General features: G+C 45.0%; 1 protein-coding gene across 10 annotated transcripts in view; it reads right to left on the bottom strand.

The window, feature by feature from the left end:
* The window catches only part of LOC123746761 (protein lifeguard 1), an 88,877-nt gene that overhangs the window by 41,363 nt on the left and 25,203 nt on the right, over positions 1-22,311 (bottom strand). For all 10 annotated transcript variants that reach the window (XM_045728521.2, XM_045728529.2, XM_069321678.1 and 7 more), the window contains one exon: positions 14,432-14,553. In XM_045728521.2, the coding sequence (XP_045584477.2) occupies positions 14,432-14,553 (122 nt within the window). The remainder of the gene's footprint in view (positions 1-14,431; positions 14,554-22,311) is intronic.

The following is a 22,311-nucleotide window of genomic DNA, read 5'->3' as shown; positions in this document are numbered from 1 at the left end:
CACCCCTGAAGAAAAAGTGGCATCCAGGGAAAAAGTTTCCAAGAAGGGAGTCTGCTGGGTTGACCCAGAAGCCTCAGCGGGAAAATCAGGCTCAACCACCTCCTTGCCCGAATTGGAAGGAGCCGCCCCCAAAGCCACCCAAGCCTTACTCCGAGCTATAACAAGGCCCACAAGACTTAGGGTTGGTCAGGAAGCGTGACGGATGCATTGCGAATGATCGTTTCCCTTAGGCAGGGGTAACGAACAACCTTCGACATCGCTAACTCACTAACGAGCGGGAGTGCTAGTTGCATGAAGTGTTGCTTGTTAGGTTTCTTTCTAGGGGAGTTATTTTGATCTTTTCAGACATAGATTGCACAGGTTAACCAGGCAGTGGTCTGTTTTGATTCACCTACCTTTCTGGGTCCTTCCCTGGTTGATGGTAATTATGACATTTTAAATGTAAAGTGCTCATAACCCATTGCTCCCAGCGCTTCTCTTAGGGGACTAAATTCTGGCTCATAGTCCCCGGTAGGCAAAAGGACTCCTATGACTGATGACCCCAAACTAGAATATACACATCAGTTTGGATAGCTTCAGGGAGCCGACTGGGCTCTCCACAGAAATATCATTAATTTTAAACACTCCCTTAGTTTAAACACATTAAACTTCTAATGCAAATAAAATTAATAACATTTACTATTAATGTACAGTGGCACCTCAATTAACGAGCGGCTCTATCTACGAGCATTTTGAGTAACGAGCAAGCCACTCGCAGAACATTTGTCTCTACTAACAAGCTTTTCCTCGATTAACGAGCGTTTCCGCTGGTTCTCTTGACACCTTTTACTGACAGTTTTGTTGTTGTTTCGCAAGACAAGTTTTCCACATGACGAGCTCGGTGCCGGAATGGATTAAACTCGTTAATCGAGGCGCCACTGTACAATGTTAATGGTATTTTATTTATAATTAGTACAACCTCAATTCAACGAACTACTGTATATGGGACTAACCCCCAATTCATTGGAGAGAAGGACTCATTGCAAATGTAGATGCCTGCAGGAGGAATTTGAGATTCTTTTTTTTCTTTTTAATATGAAAAATAATATATTGCTTTACCTATTTCTTCCTTATAAAGTTGCTTCCTTTTACATATATCATAAAAATGGAACTAGAACCACATAATGAGTGCTACCATTCATACACAAATATTTCTCATGCTGTATTGGCTAATTTCACATAGCAAAATTTTAATTTGAACTTATCCCACAATGAACAACTACCTTGCAGTTACCCTACGATGAGGTAACTCATCATAAGGTAACTTACCTGTCTGGGCAGTCACCATTGGCCTCAATAGTGACTGTGCCAATAGTCGATATTGACTATTGGCACAGTCAATAATCATCAATGCCAATAGTGACTGCCCAGACAGGTACAAGAGGAGTGTTGTCAACGCTTACTTCGACCGGGCTCTCAGCCACTGCTCAGGATGGAAGCAAGTCAATGAAGAACTCTGTAGGGTAAGGCAGGTCCTAGTCAACAATGGCTTCTCTAACAGTTTTGTTGAAGACGTCATAAAAAACCAGCGTTGAATGTAATGAAGCGCCATTTTCTGGGCGAGTCCCGGAGGCTCCCCGGAGCTTACTAGTCTGATATACTAATGTCAGACTTTGGCATCAGCCAGAACCTGGCCCCTTCTAGAGAGACAAGGGGAGCAATGGCCTATAGAAACCCCCGTGTAATTGGAAGCATTCTATGTCTGCCATCAACCGGGTTAGACACCCAGAAAGGTAGGCGTCCCAAAACAAACCCTTTTCTGGTGAAAATTGCAACCAAAAGCCGAACGAGTGGATAGAACTCCCCAAACAAAAACGAGCAAACTAGTATGACGTCATTCGTCGTCGCACCGCTGTCTGCGCAGCCCCCCCTACCTCCCTGGGAAGGGGAAGGTACAGCCCCAAACCTACCGTGCTGGCAATCCACACCCCAGTACTGAGGCAGGATGTCAAAAAGACGCGAAAAAAAGGCTGACCGGAGGGGAGGGAGGGATGTCGGGGAGCCTCCGGGACTCACCCAGAAAATGGCAGCTTCATTACATTCAATGCCGGTTTTCTGGGGGGGGGGGGGGGGAGCCCCTACAGGCTCCCGGAGCTAACTACCCACAGAGGAAAGAATAGGGACTTACCCGGGAGGTGGTTGCTGCATCCGCCGACCCAAAGCAACACAGGCCCGACCGGGCCCAGGAACGTTTACAAGGTAACGAGCCAGCTAGGACCCTATTCGACCGCCAAAATCCACGCGCCCGAATGTCAGCCCATGACATATTGCCAAAGACGGTGGCAAGAGCCACGAAATTGCGGACGTCATGGGCACAGGGATAGACCGCAGGCTGGCTAGCCTTAATAACACTGCGGACGACCTGGGAGACCCGCACCCTCGAACAGGGAAGAAGGGAAACCGGATCAACTCGAAGCACATTCATGGACACAGAAGACGTGGCACACAAGTAACGGCAGAGAGCCACAACCGGACACAAAACATGATGCACCCCCGGCCGTACCAACCAAGCATCAACAACCCAAGGGCCCCTCCGGAACGCAGCAGTCTCATTCTTCGCCAGAAAAGGAGAAGGCTGCAGACGAACAAAACGATCACCCCGACCGAAAGGAGCAGAAACCTCTGCGCCGGAGGAGAGCATGAAGCTCACCCACCCGACCCCCAGAGGCCAATGCCAACAGGAGAAGAGCCTTCGAAAAACTAATCCGGAACCGAGGGGGCCACAACAAAACTAGGAGAAGAAAGAAGAGAGTTCCTCTGTCCAAAGACCAGGACGGCTCAAGCGGCGCATGAGCAGGCCGGAGGTGAAACAACGCCCGAGACAGCTTGCAAAACGGCGCAGACGTGACATCAATACCGAAAGCAAGCTGAATCGGCTCCGCCAGCACCACACGATACGAAGCGACAGTGTTAGGCATAAGAAGAGTGGTCCTGGAACAACCAAGAGAAAGGACAACACCACCCTAACAGAAAGCGAAGTACAACGACGAAGATGTAAGAAGAACCAGAAGGACCGCCAGGAAACTTCATACTGCCGAAGCCCTGCAGGTGGAACACTAATAAGGAAGCCACCTGATCACCGTAGAGATGACGATAAACTAGAGTAAAAAATACCATACGCGAAGACTCTAGGATAAGATCGAATCAGCCATGTGACGTACCAGGCCGATCTGATGGAAGAGGCAGAGCCACGGAAAAACCTCTGGGTTCGGACACTGAGCAAGCAGCACCTGAAACCACGCCTGGGCCTGGCCACCAAGGGGCTCAAGAGGACAACTCTTCCCTGGTAAGTCTAAGAGAGTCAGGACCTGGAGCAACAGCTGAACCAGGGGAAAAGAGGTACAGGAACCCCTACCTCGACCAGTCCTGCCGAAAGGCGTCGACCCCGACGGCCTTGCAGTCGGGAAAGGGCACCACATACAGGGGAAGGCGCCACGACCACGCCGACACGAAGAGGTCCACCTCGGGGTGTCCGAACATTCTGGCAAAGCCAGCGGAAGGAGTCGGCGTCAACCGTCCATTCCGTGGAGAGGGGAACAAAACGAGACAGGCCGTCAGCCAAGACAGTTGGACACACCCCGCACATGAACTGCCAGTAGAGCCAAACCCCGAGAACTCAACAGTACGAGTCACCCGAAGCGACCAGCACCAAAGAGCCAAGGACCGCATCGAACCTCCCCGGTTCAGACAATGAACCACTGGGAGCAGTCCGAATGGAGCCAGACCGTCGACCCGTGGGCGACTCGAATCCTCCGAAGAGCAAACCACACCGCCGCGAACTCCCGCACAGTGCTGTGGGCTCGACAGGAAGGACGGACCCCACCGACCCTGGCCGGCCTGGTGAGCACTGGTCACAAAGCCCCAGCCGAGAGATGACTGAGTCCGTGAACACATCGAGCGAAGGGCTCGGGTAGGCGCCACTGATCCCTGGCTAGCAGACAAGCGGACTGGCTGGGAGCCCAAACCAGCCAGTCGTCGAGGTAGGCCAACACCCGAACACCTAACAGATGCAGACAGGGTCACCACGACCCATGGTGAGGTGCGTGAAAACGCAAGGTGCCAGGTTCAAGCTGAACGGAAGACAACGAAAATGTTGAAGCACAAAGCCCCACAACAAAACCGAGCCAGTCCCTGAACCCCGGATGAATCGGGAACGTGCCAATAAGAGTCCCGGAGATTCAGGGACACCATTCCAAGTGCCCGGCTCCAACAGGAGCCAAACCTGGGACAGCGTGGCCATCCGAAAGGAGGGGCAATGAACTCAGGGGTTCAGACGGGACAAGTCCAGAATGAACCACAAGTCCGCGCAGTCCCGTTTCGGGACTGGAAACAGATGGGAAACCCATCTGAGGGACGTTGTCGTTTCGCCCACACCCTAGCGAATCCACTCCAAGATTGACCTGACAGAGCGCAGGGGTAGAAGCCTGCCCTGTCAGCCCCGAACCCCCCGCAGGGGAAGGGGCCACCCAACGCCACCAGAGGCAGTGCAAAACGACCCAAAACACCCACAAATCGTGGGACCCGGCTTGAGCGAACAGCATAAAGCCGCCCCCCATCGCCCCGTCAATGAGGCGAACCGCGAAAGGGCCGGCGCCCCTTACGAGACCCAGAACCTCGCACAGAGTGAACACCGTGCCGACCAGATGAAGGCGGGTCCGATGAAGGCGGGTCCGAAGGAGGCGCCGAACCCGAACCTGACACCAGTGGCCTACCACGACGAGAGGAACCCCGAGCCCTTGGCACGACCCTTCCAGGGAAGGCCCACCACGGGAACCCCGGAGAACCAGCAAGTCCGACATAGGACGGCAAGAAGCCGAAGCAGCCTGAATAAACTGTACAACGGCTGAAGCCTCAAACAAGACAGGGACAAAAAGGGGATGAAAGCCCAAAAGCCAAGGCCCAAGCAGGATTCCACAGAGGAGGCAAGCACCCCCTGCTGACATGCGAGCCGGGAGGCACAAAACATAGCCACCGCATCCCGCAAAATCGGCGCGAAAAGCTTCAACATTGCAGCCGACGAGCGAGCCGCTGAGGCCAAGGCGCCACACCCCAGAACAGCCCCAAGCGCACCCATATCCTCCATGAGCTAGTCAGAAGACAGCTCCAGGAGGGAAAAGAAGCACAAGGCCACAACCAAAAGCCCTGAGTGCGCAAGTCCTCCGCTACTACCTGCGCCGCGAAAGGAGTGGAACCTGCACATGGAGCTGAACGACACCAACATCCCTGGGAAAGGGCAGGAGCAAAACAAGCACTCATTGAGCTGCTCAAGGTCACCCCCCCAGGAAAACCTGAAGCACCGTCGAAGCCTCCTGCCACTCAAGCGTGCAGGAACGGACAGAAGGCGTGCCAAACCTCCAAGGCAAAGACAGGACAGTCCGTCCTCCAGTCAGGACGACTCCGGAACCTCGTAACGGAGTCCCAAACCTGAAAGCCGAGGGATCCATTGCCGAGGCATAATCCGGGTCACGCAGGAGGTTCGCCGCAAGGGCCGCCCGCACCGCAGCAGGTTAGATGTGATAAGCCGAAAACCTCCGGAAAGATGGAACCGAAGCCCCCGGGATGGGGAACACGGAACCGAACCAGGGGAGGGGCAGACACCAAATCCAACTCGTACGCAGAGGGAGGAAAATAAACCCAACTCCTTGCAACAGTAAGCCCCACTCAGAGGGTATAAAAATCCAGGGAGTCCCAGCGGGGCCCAAGGCCCCCAAGTCAGGCCCCTCCCCTAGACCCAGGGTCCTCTCCAGCAGGACCAGGGCCGAGTCCTCCCCCTAAGCACTGACCCCACTAGACAAGGCCAGGCGCAGCCGTAGAAGCCGGATAGAATGAGGCCCACTGGTCAGACCCGAGAGGCTTCGACCGGGGGAGGAGAGACTTTAATGCCTCCGTCGCCACACCGGAAGGGGCATCCCCTGAGGCTGCCCGAGTCTCAAGACCAACTAACCCTTGCCCCGACTCCGAAACCCTCAGACGTTTCGGGGCCGGAAGCAGGGGAGGGGGACCAGAACGAACAACAGGAAGGGAAGGACCATGAGGTGCGGACTGAACCAGGGTCGAAGCAATCCCCACCCCCAAGTCCGGGTCCCTATAAGCAAAACGGGGCAGCCGCAGGGCATCCGGGTGAAAAACCAACCTAGCACATGGCAACAACCAAAACCTAGTATGCAACGCCTGTGCAGCCTGTACTCGAAGATCATCATCCATAGACTGGGTAAATTGAGTCACCAGCAAGCAACAATACTCACAGGACTCAGGGTCAAAAGTGTCACCGACCCAACAGGCTGCATGATGGAGGCAAAAACAGTGAGGGTCGCCCTGAGACAAGGGGATCGAACAACCCTTAAACTCTCACAAAGCGAGGGGGGACCCCGGGATCACATCCATCGGATCCACGCGTCCCCTAGGGGATTCCCAGGGTCCTGAGCGTTTACTTTAAGAGGACTCGTGCTCATGGTAAACCCAGGCAAGGGACTGCTAACCAGCGCCCAAAACTACCAAACAAACTGTCTAAAGCTGAACCCCAGGGACGTGTACATTCACGAGGACCAAGCAGGGGGCACCACCAAGTATCAGGGTGAGGCCAAACACCAGTGGCAATTAAGGCAGAACCCCCCCACCAAGGCAAAAAGAAAAACAAAACCCCGCAAGAGGACAACGTACCCCAAGGAACAGAGCCGGCCGGTGTGATAGGTGACAACTAGCTGCACAGCACCCTACGCCCCTACCAGTGCAAAAACTGCCTCTTACCCTAAGGTAAACAATGGGAGACAAAACCCCCAAGTACCCAAAGAGTGGCCAAGAAACTGAGCAGTAAACCGGATACACAGAGGCAGACCCCGAGGAACTTGTGGAAGGTAACCCCAAGCTCCAAAGGCAGTACTTACAAAGCACCTAGGGAAGGGAACCCTAGGCACATACAGCCCGAGTACTAACTTCTGGCTCTCGCACCCCTGGAGAACAGCAGCCACACAAAAGGCATAGCGCCGCAAAAAGACCGGAGCCAGAGCACACAACCGAGCCGATAGCATCAGTCTCAAGAACTGAGGTGTGGATCGCTGGCGCGGTAGGTCTGGGGCTGCCCCTTCCCCCTCTTGGAGAGTGGGGGGGGCTGCGCAGACAGCGGCGCGACGACGAATGACGTCATACTAGTTTGCTTGTTTTTGTTTGGGGAGTTCTATCCACTCATTCGGCTTTTGGTTGCAATTTCACCAGAATAGGGGTTTGTTTTGGGACGCCTACCTTTCTGGGTGCCTAACCCGGTCGATGGCAGATATAGAATGCTTCCAATTACACTGGGGTTTCTATAGGCCATTGCTCCCCTTGCCTCTCTAGAGGGGGCCAGGTTCTGGCTCGTGGTCCCCGGTAGGCCCATAAGAACTCCATACACACGACTGATGTCAAAGTCTGACATTAGCATATCAGCCTAGTAAGCTCCGGGGAGCCGTAGGGGCTCCCCCCAGAAAGAAAGGTGAAACGCCATGCAACCTCTGAAGAATTAACCTAACACAACACTTGTACCCCCTATTACTACACATTGGGTGGCCTTACCTTGGGGTTACCTTGAGGTTACCCTGAGGTGCTTCCGGGGCTTAGCGTCCTCGCGGCCCGGTCGTCGACCAGGCCTCCTGGTTGCTGGACTGATCAACCACGCTGTTGGACGAGGCTGCTCGCAGCCTGACGTATGAGTCACAGCCTGGTTGATCAGGTATCCTTTGGAGGTGCTTATCCAGTTCTCTCTTGAACACAGTGAGGGGTTCGGCCAGTTATGCCCCTTATGTGTAGCGAAAGCATGTTGAACAGTCTCAGGCCTCTGATGTTGATAGTTCTCTCTCTCAGAGTACCTGTCGCACCTCTGCTTTTCAACGGGGGTATTCTGCACATCCTGCCATGTCTTCTGGTCTCATGTAATGTTATTTCTGTGTGCAGGTTTGGGACCAGCCCCTCAATTATTTTCCACGTGTAAATTATTATGTATCTCTCCCGCCTGCGCTCAAGGGAGTACAGATTTAGGCTCTTTAGTCAGTCCCAGTAATTTAGATGTTTTACTGAGTGGATTCTAGCAGTAAAGGATCTCTGCACACTCTCCAGGTCAGCAATTTCTCCAGCTCTGGGTTCTGTTAGTCAGGAAATTGTAAATCCACCTGCCTATTTTTCTGGCAATTTCTTTTGAATTCATTTTGTGCGATAACACAATGGTCACATTTATCGAAAACGTTTGAAAAATCTGTGTAAATTACATCAGTGTTTTGCTTCTCTTCCATGGCATCTAAGGCCATGCCATAGTGGTCCAGCAACTGTGATAAGCAAGAGTGCCCCGTTCTGAAACCATGTTGTCCAGGGTTATGGAGATGCTGTGATTCCATGTGTTTCTTAGCACTCTTTCAAAGATTTTTGTGATGTGTGATGTTAGTGCTATCTGTCTAATTTCATGCCACTGCCTTATTTCCTCCTTTACGGAGTGGTGCTATCTCTGCTGTTTTTAGTATGTCATGGATAATGCCAGTATCTAGGCTCTGTTTCCAAAGAATGTGAAGGGTTTTGTGATAGTGGTTTTTTACAGTTCTTGATGAATAGTGTTCCAAGAATCAAGGTCTGGTGCAGAGTGCATAGGTATACTGTCTATGGCTATTTCAAAATCCAGTGGGGATAGGATGACATCTGATGTATGATTTGATGATGGTATTACATCCATAAAAATTTCAGTTGGGTTATCAATCAGTGTGTCTAGTGGCTCACTGAAACAGTCATACTGATTTCTCAGTATTTTGCTCATTTCTTTGTTGTCATCTGTGAGAGTTCCATCTCCCTTTCACAGGGACTCGATACTAGATGTAGTTTTTATCTTGATTTTGCATAGGAGAAAAAATATTTTGGATTTCTCAATATTTCACTGATGGCCTTTTGCTCTCCTTGTCTCTCCTCAAGATAACCTTAAGGTAACCTCCTGGATTTTGTACGATTCTTGTAGCTTTAGTGCAATCGTTTCTATTTCTCTACCTAGCCTTCTTCGTCGGTCTTGAGATAGGGTGTAACTCTCGAGTTGTTCCGCGATTCGTTTCCTTCGCCTATAGGGGAAATGCCGTACAGTGGTTTACAGTGGTACTTTGGTTTATGACTGTCCTAGATGACGAGTTTTTTGGTATATGACATCAAATTCCTCATAAAATTTGACTATGTACAATGTTTGCTTTGGAATACAACGTCTGTTGTTACATGTATGGGTCGAACGAGTGCATGGTTCTGCTGGGCGCGGGGGAGGCACGCTCAGTTTACCAGTCTCCCACCTAATGACGACCACACTTAACACTTTCGCGCTTTCGATTAGAGATAACTCGTCACTGGTTTTTCTTACGATTCCGCATAACTGCCTACTTTTCTCGTCAATCGAAAAAATATTTCTATAAATTCCATTTTTTAACCGAAATGGATGGGGATACTCTCAGATTGTTCTCCATGAAATTCCCATTCTCCCTCACCGAACACATGGCATCTCGGCCTACCCGGTCACGTGGTCGGCCCATTGTTTTGTTGACACGCCAAGTGCCCACACTGCTCTCCCCTCTCGCGGCAAACGTGACCCGTTTTACGCATTTATTTCCGTTCCGTTTCCGTTCTCGTGTACCTAAAACCCATTCAATACCTTCAACATGGATGCTGCACCAGGAACAAGCAGTGGAACGCAAAACAAAGGTAGGAAATCTAGGAAAGCAGAAGAGATCGCCACGATTTTCGATCTGTATCGTGGGGTCAATCTCACTCCATCCAAGATTCCCGACGTTGTTGAAGCCTTTTCAGGGTCTTCTGATGATGATTTGGAGGCTGACGAACCGGAAAATGATGTTCTTTATGAGGTTTCCTCAAGTGATGAAGATATTTCGAGTGAGAGTGAGGATGAGAGTGATGAAGAAGCCCCAGCCCCGCCACGCGGTAACCGCACGTGTCCGGTACCAAAGAGGGCTAGGCTGGGTGATGAGTGGAATCGTAGCAATACTCCTCCCATCGTTGATGACTTTACTGCAACCCCTGGCCTAACAATTCCACTACCTGCTACTCCATTGCAGTTTTTACAATTATTTTTCACTAGAGCAGTGGTTGAATACTTAGCGTATGAAACAAATATGCATGCCACACACGTCATACATCTAATGGCTGAGTCAGCAAGAAAAACGTGGAAACCAGTGTCGGTGAAAGAAATGGCCCGATATTTGGCCCTGTGCATACTGATGGGCATAGTGAAGATGCCTACAATGAGGATGTACTGGCAAACGACAAGCGCCCCGTCTCTGTCATCACCAATATCCACAATGCCGACACTACTCAAGCACAGCGCAGGAAACGCGTTCGTAGAGGTGACGGGAGAACTGGAGTAGAAATTGTGAAAATGAACAAACCCAAGGCCATAGTGGATTACAATAAGTTCATGAAAGGTGTTGATCATTTTGATCAAATGGTCAAATATTATGAGTTTACAAGAAAAACCCACAAATGGACCAAGAAGATCACTTTCTATTTTCTGCAAATGGCCATGCACACGCATTGTATAACCACTACTCAACAGATACAAAAAAACTAACACTATTAGAGTTTCACGCAGTAGGAATAAAAGCCTTATTGGCGTGGAACAGCAAGGAATGGCCAACAACAACAAGTATACCACATGTTCCCGACATAGATGCCAGCGCAGCTCCTCCTGCTGACGCGGCAGTTTCAACACCCGGGCCATCTGGTGCGAGGCGTCCTCTGTTCACCTCAACACCTAAAGCCCACTCATCAACCACAAATTCTGAAATGGACATTGAGGACATAGAACCACTTGATGTTTCTGATTTCATAGAAGATTCTACTACAAGTTTGGTGGTTCCTGTAGAAGACAATATTCTTCCAGTGAATCCAAAAAATACAAGAATTATAGATTCAGAACAACGTCTCAACTACAAGTTGACGCATGAACTCGTGCACTTGGCTAAAAAAAAAAGATGCCGTGTTTGTTACAAGTCTGGCAAAAGGAGGGACGTGATATATGGATGTAAAACTTGTGATGTGGCACTGTGCGCTGCGCCTTGCTACACAAGGTACCACCGAAAAAAGATATTTTGGGTGGAGAAAAAATAACCACCGGCAACAGCTTCACTCCACCTAAGAAACATCAGATGAGCAACTTCAGGATCAGAAGCCTGAAGATGGTGGAGTGAAGAAAAAATGCTCAACTGTTGATCTTCAATCAACATAGACAGGGTAAGTACACCTATTTTGAATTTTTTATCATCTATAAGAAGTTATATTATATACGTTTTGTAGAGAATTTATTTGCAAATTTTTTGGTACCAGAATGAATATTATATCACATAAACTTCTATGAGTAAAAAAAAAACCACAAAGTATGTTTCGGGGTGTGGCGGGTGTGGCTCTGGGTGTGGCGGTCGTGTGGCAGTGGGTTCCCTTTAGCCGTTGATATATCCAACACGTGGGAAATATTTGTATGTGTTATGTATATGTCTGTGTAGGGAATTTTACTGCGATCACTGTCATACAAATTATAAAATGTTTCAACAAGTATAAACATGACAAACATCAAACGAAGGAAAACAATGCGTTCGTTTCTGCCGCGAACGCATACTGAGCGACGTGGTTCTATATTTGGCGCTTCTCTTACACATGCTTTGTACAAATGTTACACATTTCATCTTATAGAAAATTTTATTGCGAACACATTGGTATAAAAAAGAAATACGTACATAGAAAAGTAGGGTTAGGAAACATATAAATGTATAAACTTTCCAAGCATGATTTCCCCCCTGTGTTTTCGCCAGTGCGCTCGCGGCTAACTACTCTCCACTTCACACACTCTTGCGGGTGGGCAATTACCTATATTAAACATTCATATGCATATGTCCGTGTAGAGAATTTTATTGCGATTCCAATGATACCAAAATTACCGATGTAGGACAACTGTAGGCTTCGCAACCATTAAGAGAGTGGAAACATTTTGTTGCTGTTTGGCGCTCTCGGCGAGTGATCTGCATAGTTTTTTATTTGGTGTTGATACTCCTTATGCTTGGGTGGCATTTTATAGGTATGCTCTTATAGACAATTTCATTGCGAACACAGTGATACCAAATTTAAATACGTGCGCCTTCAATTATTGTCAGGACAGTCAAAAGAGTGTACACTTTTTCGGTCTTACGCGTAGGCACGCGAAGTGCCGAAAGCATCTAGGGTATTGATTTTTTTTGAGCGCCGAGAGCGCGAAAGTGTTAAATTCTTTGTAAAGAATTTCATTGTTTTTCTGCTTTTTTGATTTCTGAATAGTAAAGTTCTTATTATATATCATGACATGGGTCCCAAGAAAGTCAGTGGTAAAGTTCAACCTAAGAAAATAGTTGTGAGGATAGAAGAAAAATAAGAGATCATTAATAGTGAATGAATGTGATGTCTCATGACAGACAAGTGTTAAAACGTAGGGAAAAAAAAAGTGTCTTTAGACAGAATCTTAGTAATACAAGCAAGCAGTGAGCCATAACCAGGTCCTAGTTGTATGCATGCAAAATGTAGGGAAGAGTACCCCAGAAATGTCATCACTGCCTGATGTTATAATTGAAGGGGACTCCTCTTCCAAACACTAACACCTCTTCCCCCTCTTCACCGTCTTCCATACACAAGTCCTCAATAAAGTTAAGATATACTGTAGTGTACTGTAGTACAAAATATGAATAGTATTCAGTATAAAATGTATTTGTTAAGTTAATATTTTGCGTGTGTGGAATGGATTAATTAAATTTACATTATTTCTATTTCTTATGGGAAAATTCATTTTGGTTTACAAATTTTTTGTTTACAAACCGTCTCTTGGAACAGATTAAATTCGTAAACGAAGGTACCACTGTATTTGCTCCCAGTTAATTTGTTTATTATTAAAATTGAATTTGCCGAATTTCCTCCTCTGGGATTCGGGACTGGTTGTGCAGGTTTATTCCCCATGCTTGTCAGAACTTCAATGAAGATGTGATCTGAATAACAAGTATTTGTAATTATCATGTTCCTGATCAATTCAACATTATTAGTGAAAATAAGGTCCAGCATGTTCTCTATTTCTAGCTAGTTCTACTATTTGCTGGTTTAAGGCAAATCTGTCACACAACCGTAGTAGGTCATTTGCATGTGACTACTTCCTACATTTATGCTACTTCACATCATTCTCTCAGATCTAACTATTAGCTAGGGTCTTCCACTTCAGGAGCCATAGGTTGAAGTCCCCCAAGCAGGATGATGATTGGGGCCAGATTTGTTTGGTTTTCTAAGCAGTGTTGTATTTTCATTAGTTGGTCTTTTAAACTGCCGAGGATTTGCCTCCAGTGACATACACAAGGATAAAAGCTTACATTTAGGATCTCTAGTTTGATTATCAGCACTTCCACCATATCGTTTGTGGTGTTTTGCAGCTCAGTGCAGATGAACGTGTCTTTGATGTAGAGGCTGACCCCACCCTGTAGCCTGTGTTTCCTGTCACATCTAAAAAATATTGTACACAGAAACCCATATTTCACCATCATTGTAGTCTTTGGTGTGAGTTCCCATTAGGGCTGCAAACACTGCATTTGCCTCATGTACAAGGCCAGCTATAAAATGAACTTTGTTGGATTTACATGTTTTTATACCCTGGATGTTAGCAAATAAAAATTATGTTATCATGAACCTGTCTACACAGAGGTTTCACTACATCTAGCATAATTCCCATGCCCCAACCTTGAAAGCTCATTTTCAGAGAAGGGACCCATACTTTAATAAACATTCGCATGATCTGGGCTAATTTCAAGCAAAATTTGAATTTCAGTATCATATGATGGACAACTCCCATATGTCTGTAAACTCCAGCCATGCTTCCTAAGGAAATCTACACATACCCTACTTTGCTGAATCTCCAAACACTTATTTGGCAAAGCTGGCAAGTAAATCAAGCCTGTTAATTAACACTATCGCACTCCATTGCCTCCGCCCGTCGTCATTCATTTGTCTCCTCAGTCTTCTCGGGTGACGAGGTCCGGCGTCACTCGTTAAAATATTTGTTAATTTAAATTTTATCCGATCAATCTGGGAGTGGTTTCAAAATGAGCGCCTTTAGATTGCGCACAATTTGATACCAAAATGAAAGACGTAACATGAATTGATGTCAAAACACTGGAATGATATAAATAATTTTGTGGTGATGAGCATCAAAAAGTGTCCAAAAGTTAAAATATTTGTAAAGTGTGGGTTGTAGCAAAAGATTTGCAAAAATGATGTTCACTGAATCGAGCTTGCACTGTATGTACATGTATTATACAAAATTCAAATAATAAAACTATTCAAACTAATAAATTTAGCATGACACATTGGTTGCAAACACTGCACTTACTTGGTTTGGAAAGCAAAAATGGTGAGGGAAAGCACTACCACTAAAGTTATACCAACAGCCATAAGAATCTCATAGCTAGTGAATGTGGCTGCAGCTGTACCAAGAACAAATCCTTCAAAGACCTGTAAAATAAAATTACTATTTTGAATAACAATTCACATAGGAAAGAAATGATAAAAATTACCATAATAGCTACACAACCCAAAACTAATCAAATTATCTTGTTTCAGACTAAAATAATGTGACTTGGGTTTGACTCAGAGTCAAATTGAAGCCTAGTGTAGATTTCCGGTACTGTATTTTAACCTGTTAGTGGATAACAAGTCCAAGAAAAAGCTTAATTTATGACACATTAACCCTTTAACTGCACGGCCTATAAATATGACATCCCCCCAGTGCGCAGGAAATGAAACCTTGGGAAAAAATTATTTTTTCCTCGGAAAGTGTTAAAAACCCCTCCCTGTATATGGGTATAGTAACGCAAGTTCGAAATTGCACTTACTTTGGCTGCTATGGGGTCCGAAAGGTGGGCCGTGACGTCATAATTCCCCGTGCGCCAGAGCAGTATGCACCCGGGGCCGGTTAGGCGCCCGGGGCGCGCGAGTTGCCGCGTATATATTTTTGCACATTTTTTGCGCACAGTTCCAAATACATTTTATTTGTTTTTACATGCTAATCCTATGTATAATGAACACGTACACTATATTATGGCAGTAAAACATCCGTACTGTCCGAAGACACTGTGCTACGTGCATGACACTTGTGTACACATGTTGCACATATTTACCATGTATCATGCTAATTTATATATATATACAATCTATTTACAGACTATACACTGTCACACACTATATACATTCACCATCAACACATTCAGAACACCGCGAGTCTGAGCAGCCACACCCAGCCAGCCCTCCCTCACTCCATCTTACTCGCCAACATTGCTCCTCCCACCATACTTTTATTGTATTTATTACACAATTTACACACGTTATATATACCTATCTACATGTTTTATTTACCAGAACTATGCAAGTAAGCCGGTATTGTGTCCAAACGGTATAGTGGCCACCATACACTGCATGACAAATCACACAGCAGACGACGCCACGATTACGACGTCACCTCCCTCACCAAAATAGCTAGCTCCTCACAACATACTCCTGGTGCTGTTATTACACTATTCCACACACACTGTATATACCCATGTGTGTTTCCCATAGCAAACCACGAAGCTAGTATGGTGAGCAAAACAAGAGTTACTGCCACACAGTGAGGCTACCTCAATTCTCTTCCTTCCTCCCTCCCTCCCTCCCTCACCAAAATTTCTCCTTCCTACGCACAACGCTCATTATAACCACAATCCTGGTCACTAATACCTGTAAATGAATAATTGACCACAAGTTTATTTTGAAAAGGAACCTAAAAAGTCGTTTGAAAATTCCTAGATGCACGAAATAATGCTGTGGTGCTGTGGCTAACGCTATGAACATCGTGAACAGCATTGAATCACTGATATTTGAACATTGTACCCAGTCATTATCACACTCAGGCTCTTCTATAATACTATCATGGCTAAATAAAACTGATTATATATATATTTTGACAATATTAGGCAATGCTGTGGTCACACGCTGAACAGCAGTGCTGTGCGCTCATGCTGCGAGCGCCAGCCTTGGTTGCTCACTCACTACTGAGGCTCTGACACCTGGCAATGTGAACCATGATTTTTTTTTAAGATGGCGTCTGTTTACAAGACCCCTGAGGAGGCTGATGTGAACCCCATGTAGCCGCAGGAGTTTTGAATGGAACGTGAAAAATAAAAACACCCGGGGGCGCGTTGCGCACCCTAAGCCTGGGCCTGCAGGCGCGTTGCGCAGTTAAAGGGTTAAGGGCTCCCTAAGTGACAATGAAATAGAACCCTGCTAGAATATATATAGCATTCCTTAGAATTTGGTGATGGTTAGAACATTTCCTAATCCAGTCAAAGTTGTTCTGTACAACAAAATTTATGGAATTTACAAGGCTTTGCCTAAGCCATTATTGGTGTCACCCTCTAAATGCAGTGAATGGACAAGGTTTTGTTGGTCAAAACTTCAATAATGATGTGGTCAAAATATTCATTTTAAATTTTTATTAACCCTTCAATTGCACATCGCATCATATGATGCTTTGACCGACTTGCAGTAAATTGCGCATCGCATCATGTGATGCTTTGGAGTACTACGCAAGATTTAAACGGCCCGCGGATACACGGGGTTCACCACACCTTCATCAGGGCTCTTGTAAACAGACGCCATTTTTTTTTAAAATTGTGGGCCAAACTCCCGGGTGTTAGGGGCCTCAGTATTGAGTCAGCTACCAAGCCTGACGCACGCAGCATGAACTCGCAGCACTGCTGTTCAGCTTGTGACCACAGCATCGCCTAAAAATGCCATAATATACTTGTTCATGCTATTATGTAGCAATGATATTATTACAGAAGACCCCTGACTGTGATAAAACTGACCAGGGTTCTGATAATGGCAGGATTGTGGTGATATTTGGCACTGTGCACCATGGAGGGAGGAGTAATGCTGTGGGAGGGAGGATGGTGGTCTTGTCTTTTGAGTGTGTGTGGCCACCTTTTATTGACTGCACTCACCATACCAGCTTAGTGGTTCGCTATGGTGAACACAAATGTAGATACTTATATATAACGTGTGTATAGTGTAGAGATAACAGCGAGAGTAGGAGGTTGGGAGCCGCCATTTTGGTGAGGGAGGAGCGTCGTCTGCAGGACTTATGTTGTTTACTGATGACCACGATGGTCTTTGGGCACCATACCAGTTTACTTGTACAAGTATAGTGAATAAAACAGGTAGATATTTATATATAATGTGTGTATATAGCGTAATAACACCACACAGTATTGTTGTAGGAGAAATATTAGTGCGTCTGGCCTTGAGGGCGGCAGCCATCAGCTGACTGTGTGAGTAGCTACGTCTTTACTCACCATACAAGCTTAGATGTACAGTTATGGTGAACAAAACATGTAAATACTTATATATAACGTCTGTATATAAAAGCACAAACAGTACGGAGAATGGAGTGGGTGGAGAATGGTGGCAAGTCAGGTGAGGTGAGGTGAGGGAGGAGTGGCAGCCAGTGGCAGCCAGTCACTGCCTGCCACTGCCACTCAGCATACCAACTTAAGTGGTTCGTCATGGTGAACAAAACATGCAGATACTTATATATAACCTGTGTATATAGTGTAATAACCGACAAAGTATTTGTTCACTGTTTGATGAACATAATTGAATCAACAATATGCACACCATATTTTTGAGTACAGCGATGATTCACTCATTTTATTATATAAATATATCACACTACACACTATTGAATAATATTACAGCAAAAAAACTACGAAAAATCATTCAGAGACATTGAAATAATTAGGTAATTATCTCTTTGTGGAAACTCTGGCCTGACAGTTGGCAATCAACAGACCGCCTGGGACGCACGCTCAGTCAGCGCCTGATTTTTGCCAGAATTCCCCGCCCTATAGTGGGCAATATATGCCACTTACGATTTTTGTATTATTTTTCCCGTGATCAGTGAACACAAATTAACAGGTTAGGAAGAAAAAATAATTTTTTTTTTTTTTTTTTTTTTTTTTTTTTGGTATGTGCCTGTGGGTGTCAAATGGTATATAGCTATGCGCCATTTAAGGGTTAAGGACTAACACTTTGCTTCGTTCTTGACTCACAGTCGGGGATCCCAGGTTTGATTTCCTGGCAAGATAAAAATAATTGGATATGTTTCCTTTTGCTTAATTCTTCTGTTCGTCTAGCAGTAAATAGGTACCAGGGTGTTAGAAAATTGTTGTGAGGTTGCATCCTGGGGAGAGTCAGTAATTACCTAAGTGTAGTTACAGGATGAGAGCTACGCTTCATGGTGTCCCGTCTTCCCTGCACTCTGTCATATAATGCTTTGAAATTACTGACAGTTTTGGCCTCCACCACCTTCTCTCACTTAACTTGAAGTGAGTCAGTGGTTTAACCTTGGGAATAAATAAAAACCTGAAGCAAATATACACACAGGCTTTTTATCCTCGACTAAATTAATGGACAACTTTATATTTGTAGTACCTAAATGTTCATCAATGATTGCACTAAAGAGATGCAGAACTAGAAAGGAATTGGTTTAACAGAAATTGGGAGAAGTCCAGAGAACAAGCAGTCCCCATGGCATAGTGGTAAAGCACTCGCCCGGTGCTTCACGAGCGCTTTGGCCCGAATTCATATCCTGACTGGGGAGGATTGACCGGTTGCCAATCCTTAAATGTAGCCTCTGTTCACACAGCAGTGAATGGGTACCTGGTGGTTAAACGATTTGGCAGATCATATTACAGGGAAAAAATAGGATTAAGGGCCTGCACGAAATGCCATGCGTGCTAGTGGCTTTAGTGGTGGAAAAACAAGAGAGCTTGATTTTGGGGAATTCAATGAAGAAAGCATTGATATAAGCAGTCTACACAACAAGTTGGTCAAATTAGATACTATAATGAACTCGTGTAGAAATAATCAGTAAATTGAAAGAAAGTAATGACCATTTGTGTAGCAAAGTTTTATGTCTTGAGGGTTTAGTGATAGACTTGTGCAAGGACAAGAATCAATTGGAAACAAATTGCAAAACCATGGAAGAAAAAACTCTTAAAAATAGCTTTGGAAGAAGTTAAAGCAAATTTAAACATAAATGACTACAACTAGGTTAGGTTAAGGAAAGTCAACAGGAGAAAGAGCTTTTGTCAGCACAGATGGAGGAAGTTTCTCAGGGAATAGAACAGTGCAAGAAAGATATGCAACTCACCTATGCACAAGTGGTCAAGGAGAAGGAAAAAATTGAAGAAGCAGTAAACCCACAGTTGCTGCAAAACACAGTTGATCAGAGTAAGTACTTGATAATTTGTGGTTGCAAAGAAAAGGATATAACATCTAGGTCAGAAAGAGCTGTAGAAGAATCAAAAGTAGTAGATAAAATTGTTGGCCTCATGGAAGGTCTTACTACCATAGAGAATATCTGCGACTACAGGAGAATAGGCAGATACGTAAAAGGGAAAGATCGACCTTTGAGGATTACCCTAAACGGTGCCAAACAGATGGAAGAAGTACTAAGGAATGCTAGAAAATTACATTGATGAGGATAGGAAAGTGTGGTCGTTAAGACGAGATATTTCAAAAAAAGACAGAAGCTGAAACTGAACCTTGACAAGGCAAAGCGTTTAAATGAGAGCAGGAATGAAGAAATCAATTCTTTTTTCTACAAAGTGATAGGGGTAGGCAGACCAATAAAGTGGTACATAAAGGCAAACCAACAAAATCATTAGAGAGAAGGGGAGTGAAGAATAAGGAGAGGGGGAACAAGTTCCTGAAATTTGCATACACCAACAGATGGAGTGAGATCGAAGATACTGGAGTTAAGTGATGTAATACAGCTGCAGACACCAGACATTGTTGCACTCACGGAGACAAAACTTGATGTTATTTTAAATGAGGTCATATTCCCAAAGGGCTACTCAATTTCGAGACGGGACAGAAAAATTAGGAAAGGTGGTGGCGTTGCTGTGCTGGTGAAAGAACACCTAAAGGTGAACAAAATAATGATTGCCAATCCACAAGAAGTTGAGGTAATAGCACTAGAGATCTGTCATGAGGATGATAAACTAATGGTCATAAATGCATATAGTCCACTGCCAAGCAGCACATGGTCAAAGGAGGAGCTAGATAGTAAACGAGAAGGTCATATAACAATGAGAGAGAGATTATAGCGAGAGCGGATAACAATAGATCACGACTGTTGATAGTCGGCTGACTTCAACTTGAAATCCATAGACTGGGAAGCATATGAAGCTAGAACAGAGAATTCTTGGACCTGTAGATTTGTAGACCTCATCCTGGAAACATTCTTGTATGAACATGTTAAACAAGCTACGAGGATGAGGGAAGGGGACGTTCTCTCCATGCTAGATTTGATATTTACCAGGGAGGAGGAAGAGATATTTGACATTCAGTACCTTCCTCCCTTGGGTAAAAGTGACCATGTCTTTTTGGGAATAAAGTATGCAATGCGTTATAATCTGGAAGAAAATAAGGAGGATGAAATAGTTGAAAACCCTGACTTCAGGAGAGGACATTATGGCGACCTTAGAAAAATTTTTAGCGGGTATAATTGGATAGATTTGTTGCTAGGCAAGGAAGTAAATGAGATGTATGTCAAGTTTTGTGAAATTTATGATAAAGGCACAAAAAATTTATACCAAAACAGATGCAGAACTAGGAAACAGGATTGGCTTAACAGAAATTGCAAGAGGGCTAGAGACCAAAAGAGACAAAAATGGAATCGATATAGGAAGAGGCCGAACCCCCAAACATACCAGCGATACAAAGATGCAAGAAACAACTACACGGCAGTGAGGAGAGAGGCACAAAGAAATTTTGAAAAAGGGATTGCAGATAAATGTAAAACAGAACCAGGTCTATTCCATAAATTCATAAACAAATTGCAGGTAAAGGATAATATTCACAGGTTGAAAATGGGAGACAGATTCACACAAAATGAAAAGGAAATGTGTGAAACATTAAACGAAAAGTTCCAAAGTGTGTTTGTACAAAATGAAATCTTCAGGGAACCAGACAATAAGAATTCCAGAACACAACATAGAGCGCATAGAAGTGTCTAGAGACGAAGTGGAAAAAATGCTCAAGGAGCTAAGTAAGAACAAAGCAGTTGGTCCAGAGGGAGTTTCACCACGAGTTCTGAGAGAATATGCACCTGAGCTCAGCATTCCACTTCAACAGATTTTTCAGGCATCCCTGTTTACAGGAGTTGTAGCTGATGTGTGGAAAAAGGCTAACATAGTTCCAATCTACAAAAGTGGCAGCAGGGAAGACCCCCATAATTATAGACATGTATCATTGACAGTGTAATAGTCAAAATATTGGAAAAAATAATTAAAACTAAATGGGTAGAACACCTGGAGAAAAACAATATATCAGACAGACAGTATGGTTTTCATTCTGGAAGATCCCGTGTAACGAACTTACTCAGTTTTTATGATCGAGTCAGAGATTTTACAGGAAAGAGATGGTTGGGTTGACTGCATCTATCTGGACCTAAAAAAAGGCTTTCAACAGAATTCCCCATAAGAGGTTGTTCTGGAAACGAACATATTGGAGGGGTGACAGGTAAGCTTCTAACATGGATGAAAAATTTCCTGACAGAAAAATGAGAACCATAATCAGAGGCAAGGTATCGAATTAGAGGAATGTCCCTAGTGGAGTACCACAGGGTTCAGTTCTTGCACCGGTAATGTTCATTGTCTACATAAACGATCTACCTGATGGAATACAGAATTATATAAACATGTTTACTAATGATGCTAAGATAATAGTGAAGATAAGAAACCTAAATGATTGTCATGCCCTTCAAGAAGACCTGGACAAAATAAATATATAGAGCAACACTTGGCAAATGGAATTGAATGTGAATAAATGCCATGTTATGGAATGTGGAATTGGAGAACATAGACCCCACACAATCTATAAATTATGTTGAAATCTTTAAAGAATTCTGAAATTCTTTAGAATTTCAAGAAAGGGCTCTAGGGGTGGTTCTAGATAGAAAACTGTCACCTGAGGACCACATTAAGAACATCGTGTGAGGAGCCTATTCTACACTTTCTAATTTCAGAATTGCTTTTAAATACATCAATGGTGAAATATTAAAGAAATTGTTCACAACCTTTATTAAACCAAAGCTGAAATATGCAGTGGTTGTATAGTGCCTATATATATAAAGCTGCACATCATCAAACTGGAAAAAATACAAAGACATGC

Source organism: Procambarus clarkii, chromosome 10, assembly GCF_040958095.1.
Source record: "Procambarus clarkii isolate CNS0578487 chromosome 10, FALCON_Pclarkii_2.0, whole genome shotgun sequence".
Classification (NCBI taxonomy): Eukaryota; Metazoa; Arthropoda; class Malacostraca; order Decapoda; family Cambaridae; genus Procambarus; species Procambarus clarkii.
The sequence above is the reverse complement of the archived record's forward strand: the minus strand, read 5'-3'. Positions and strand labels throughout refer to the sequence as shown.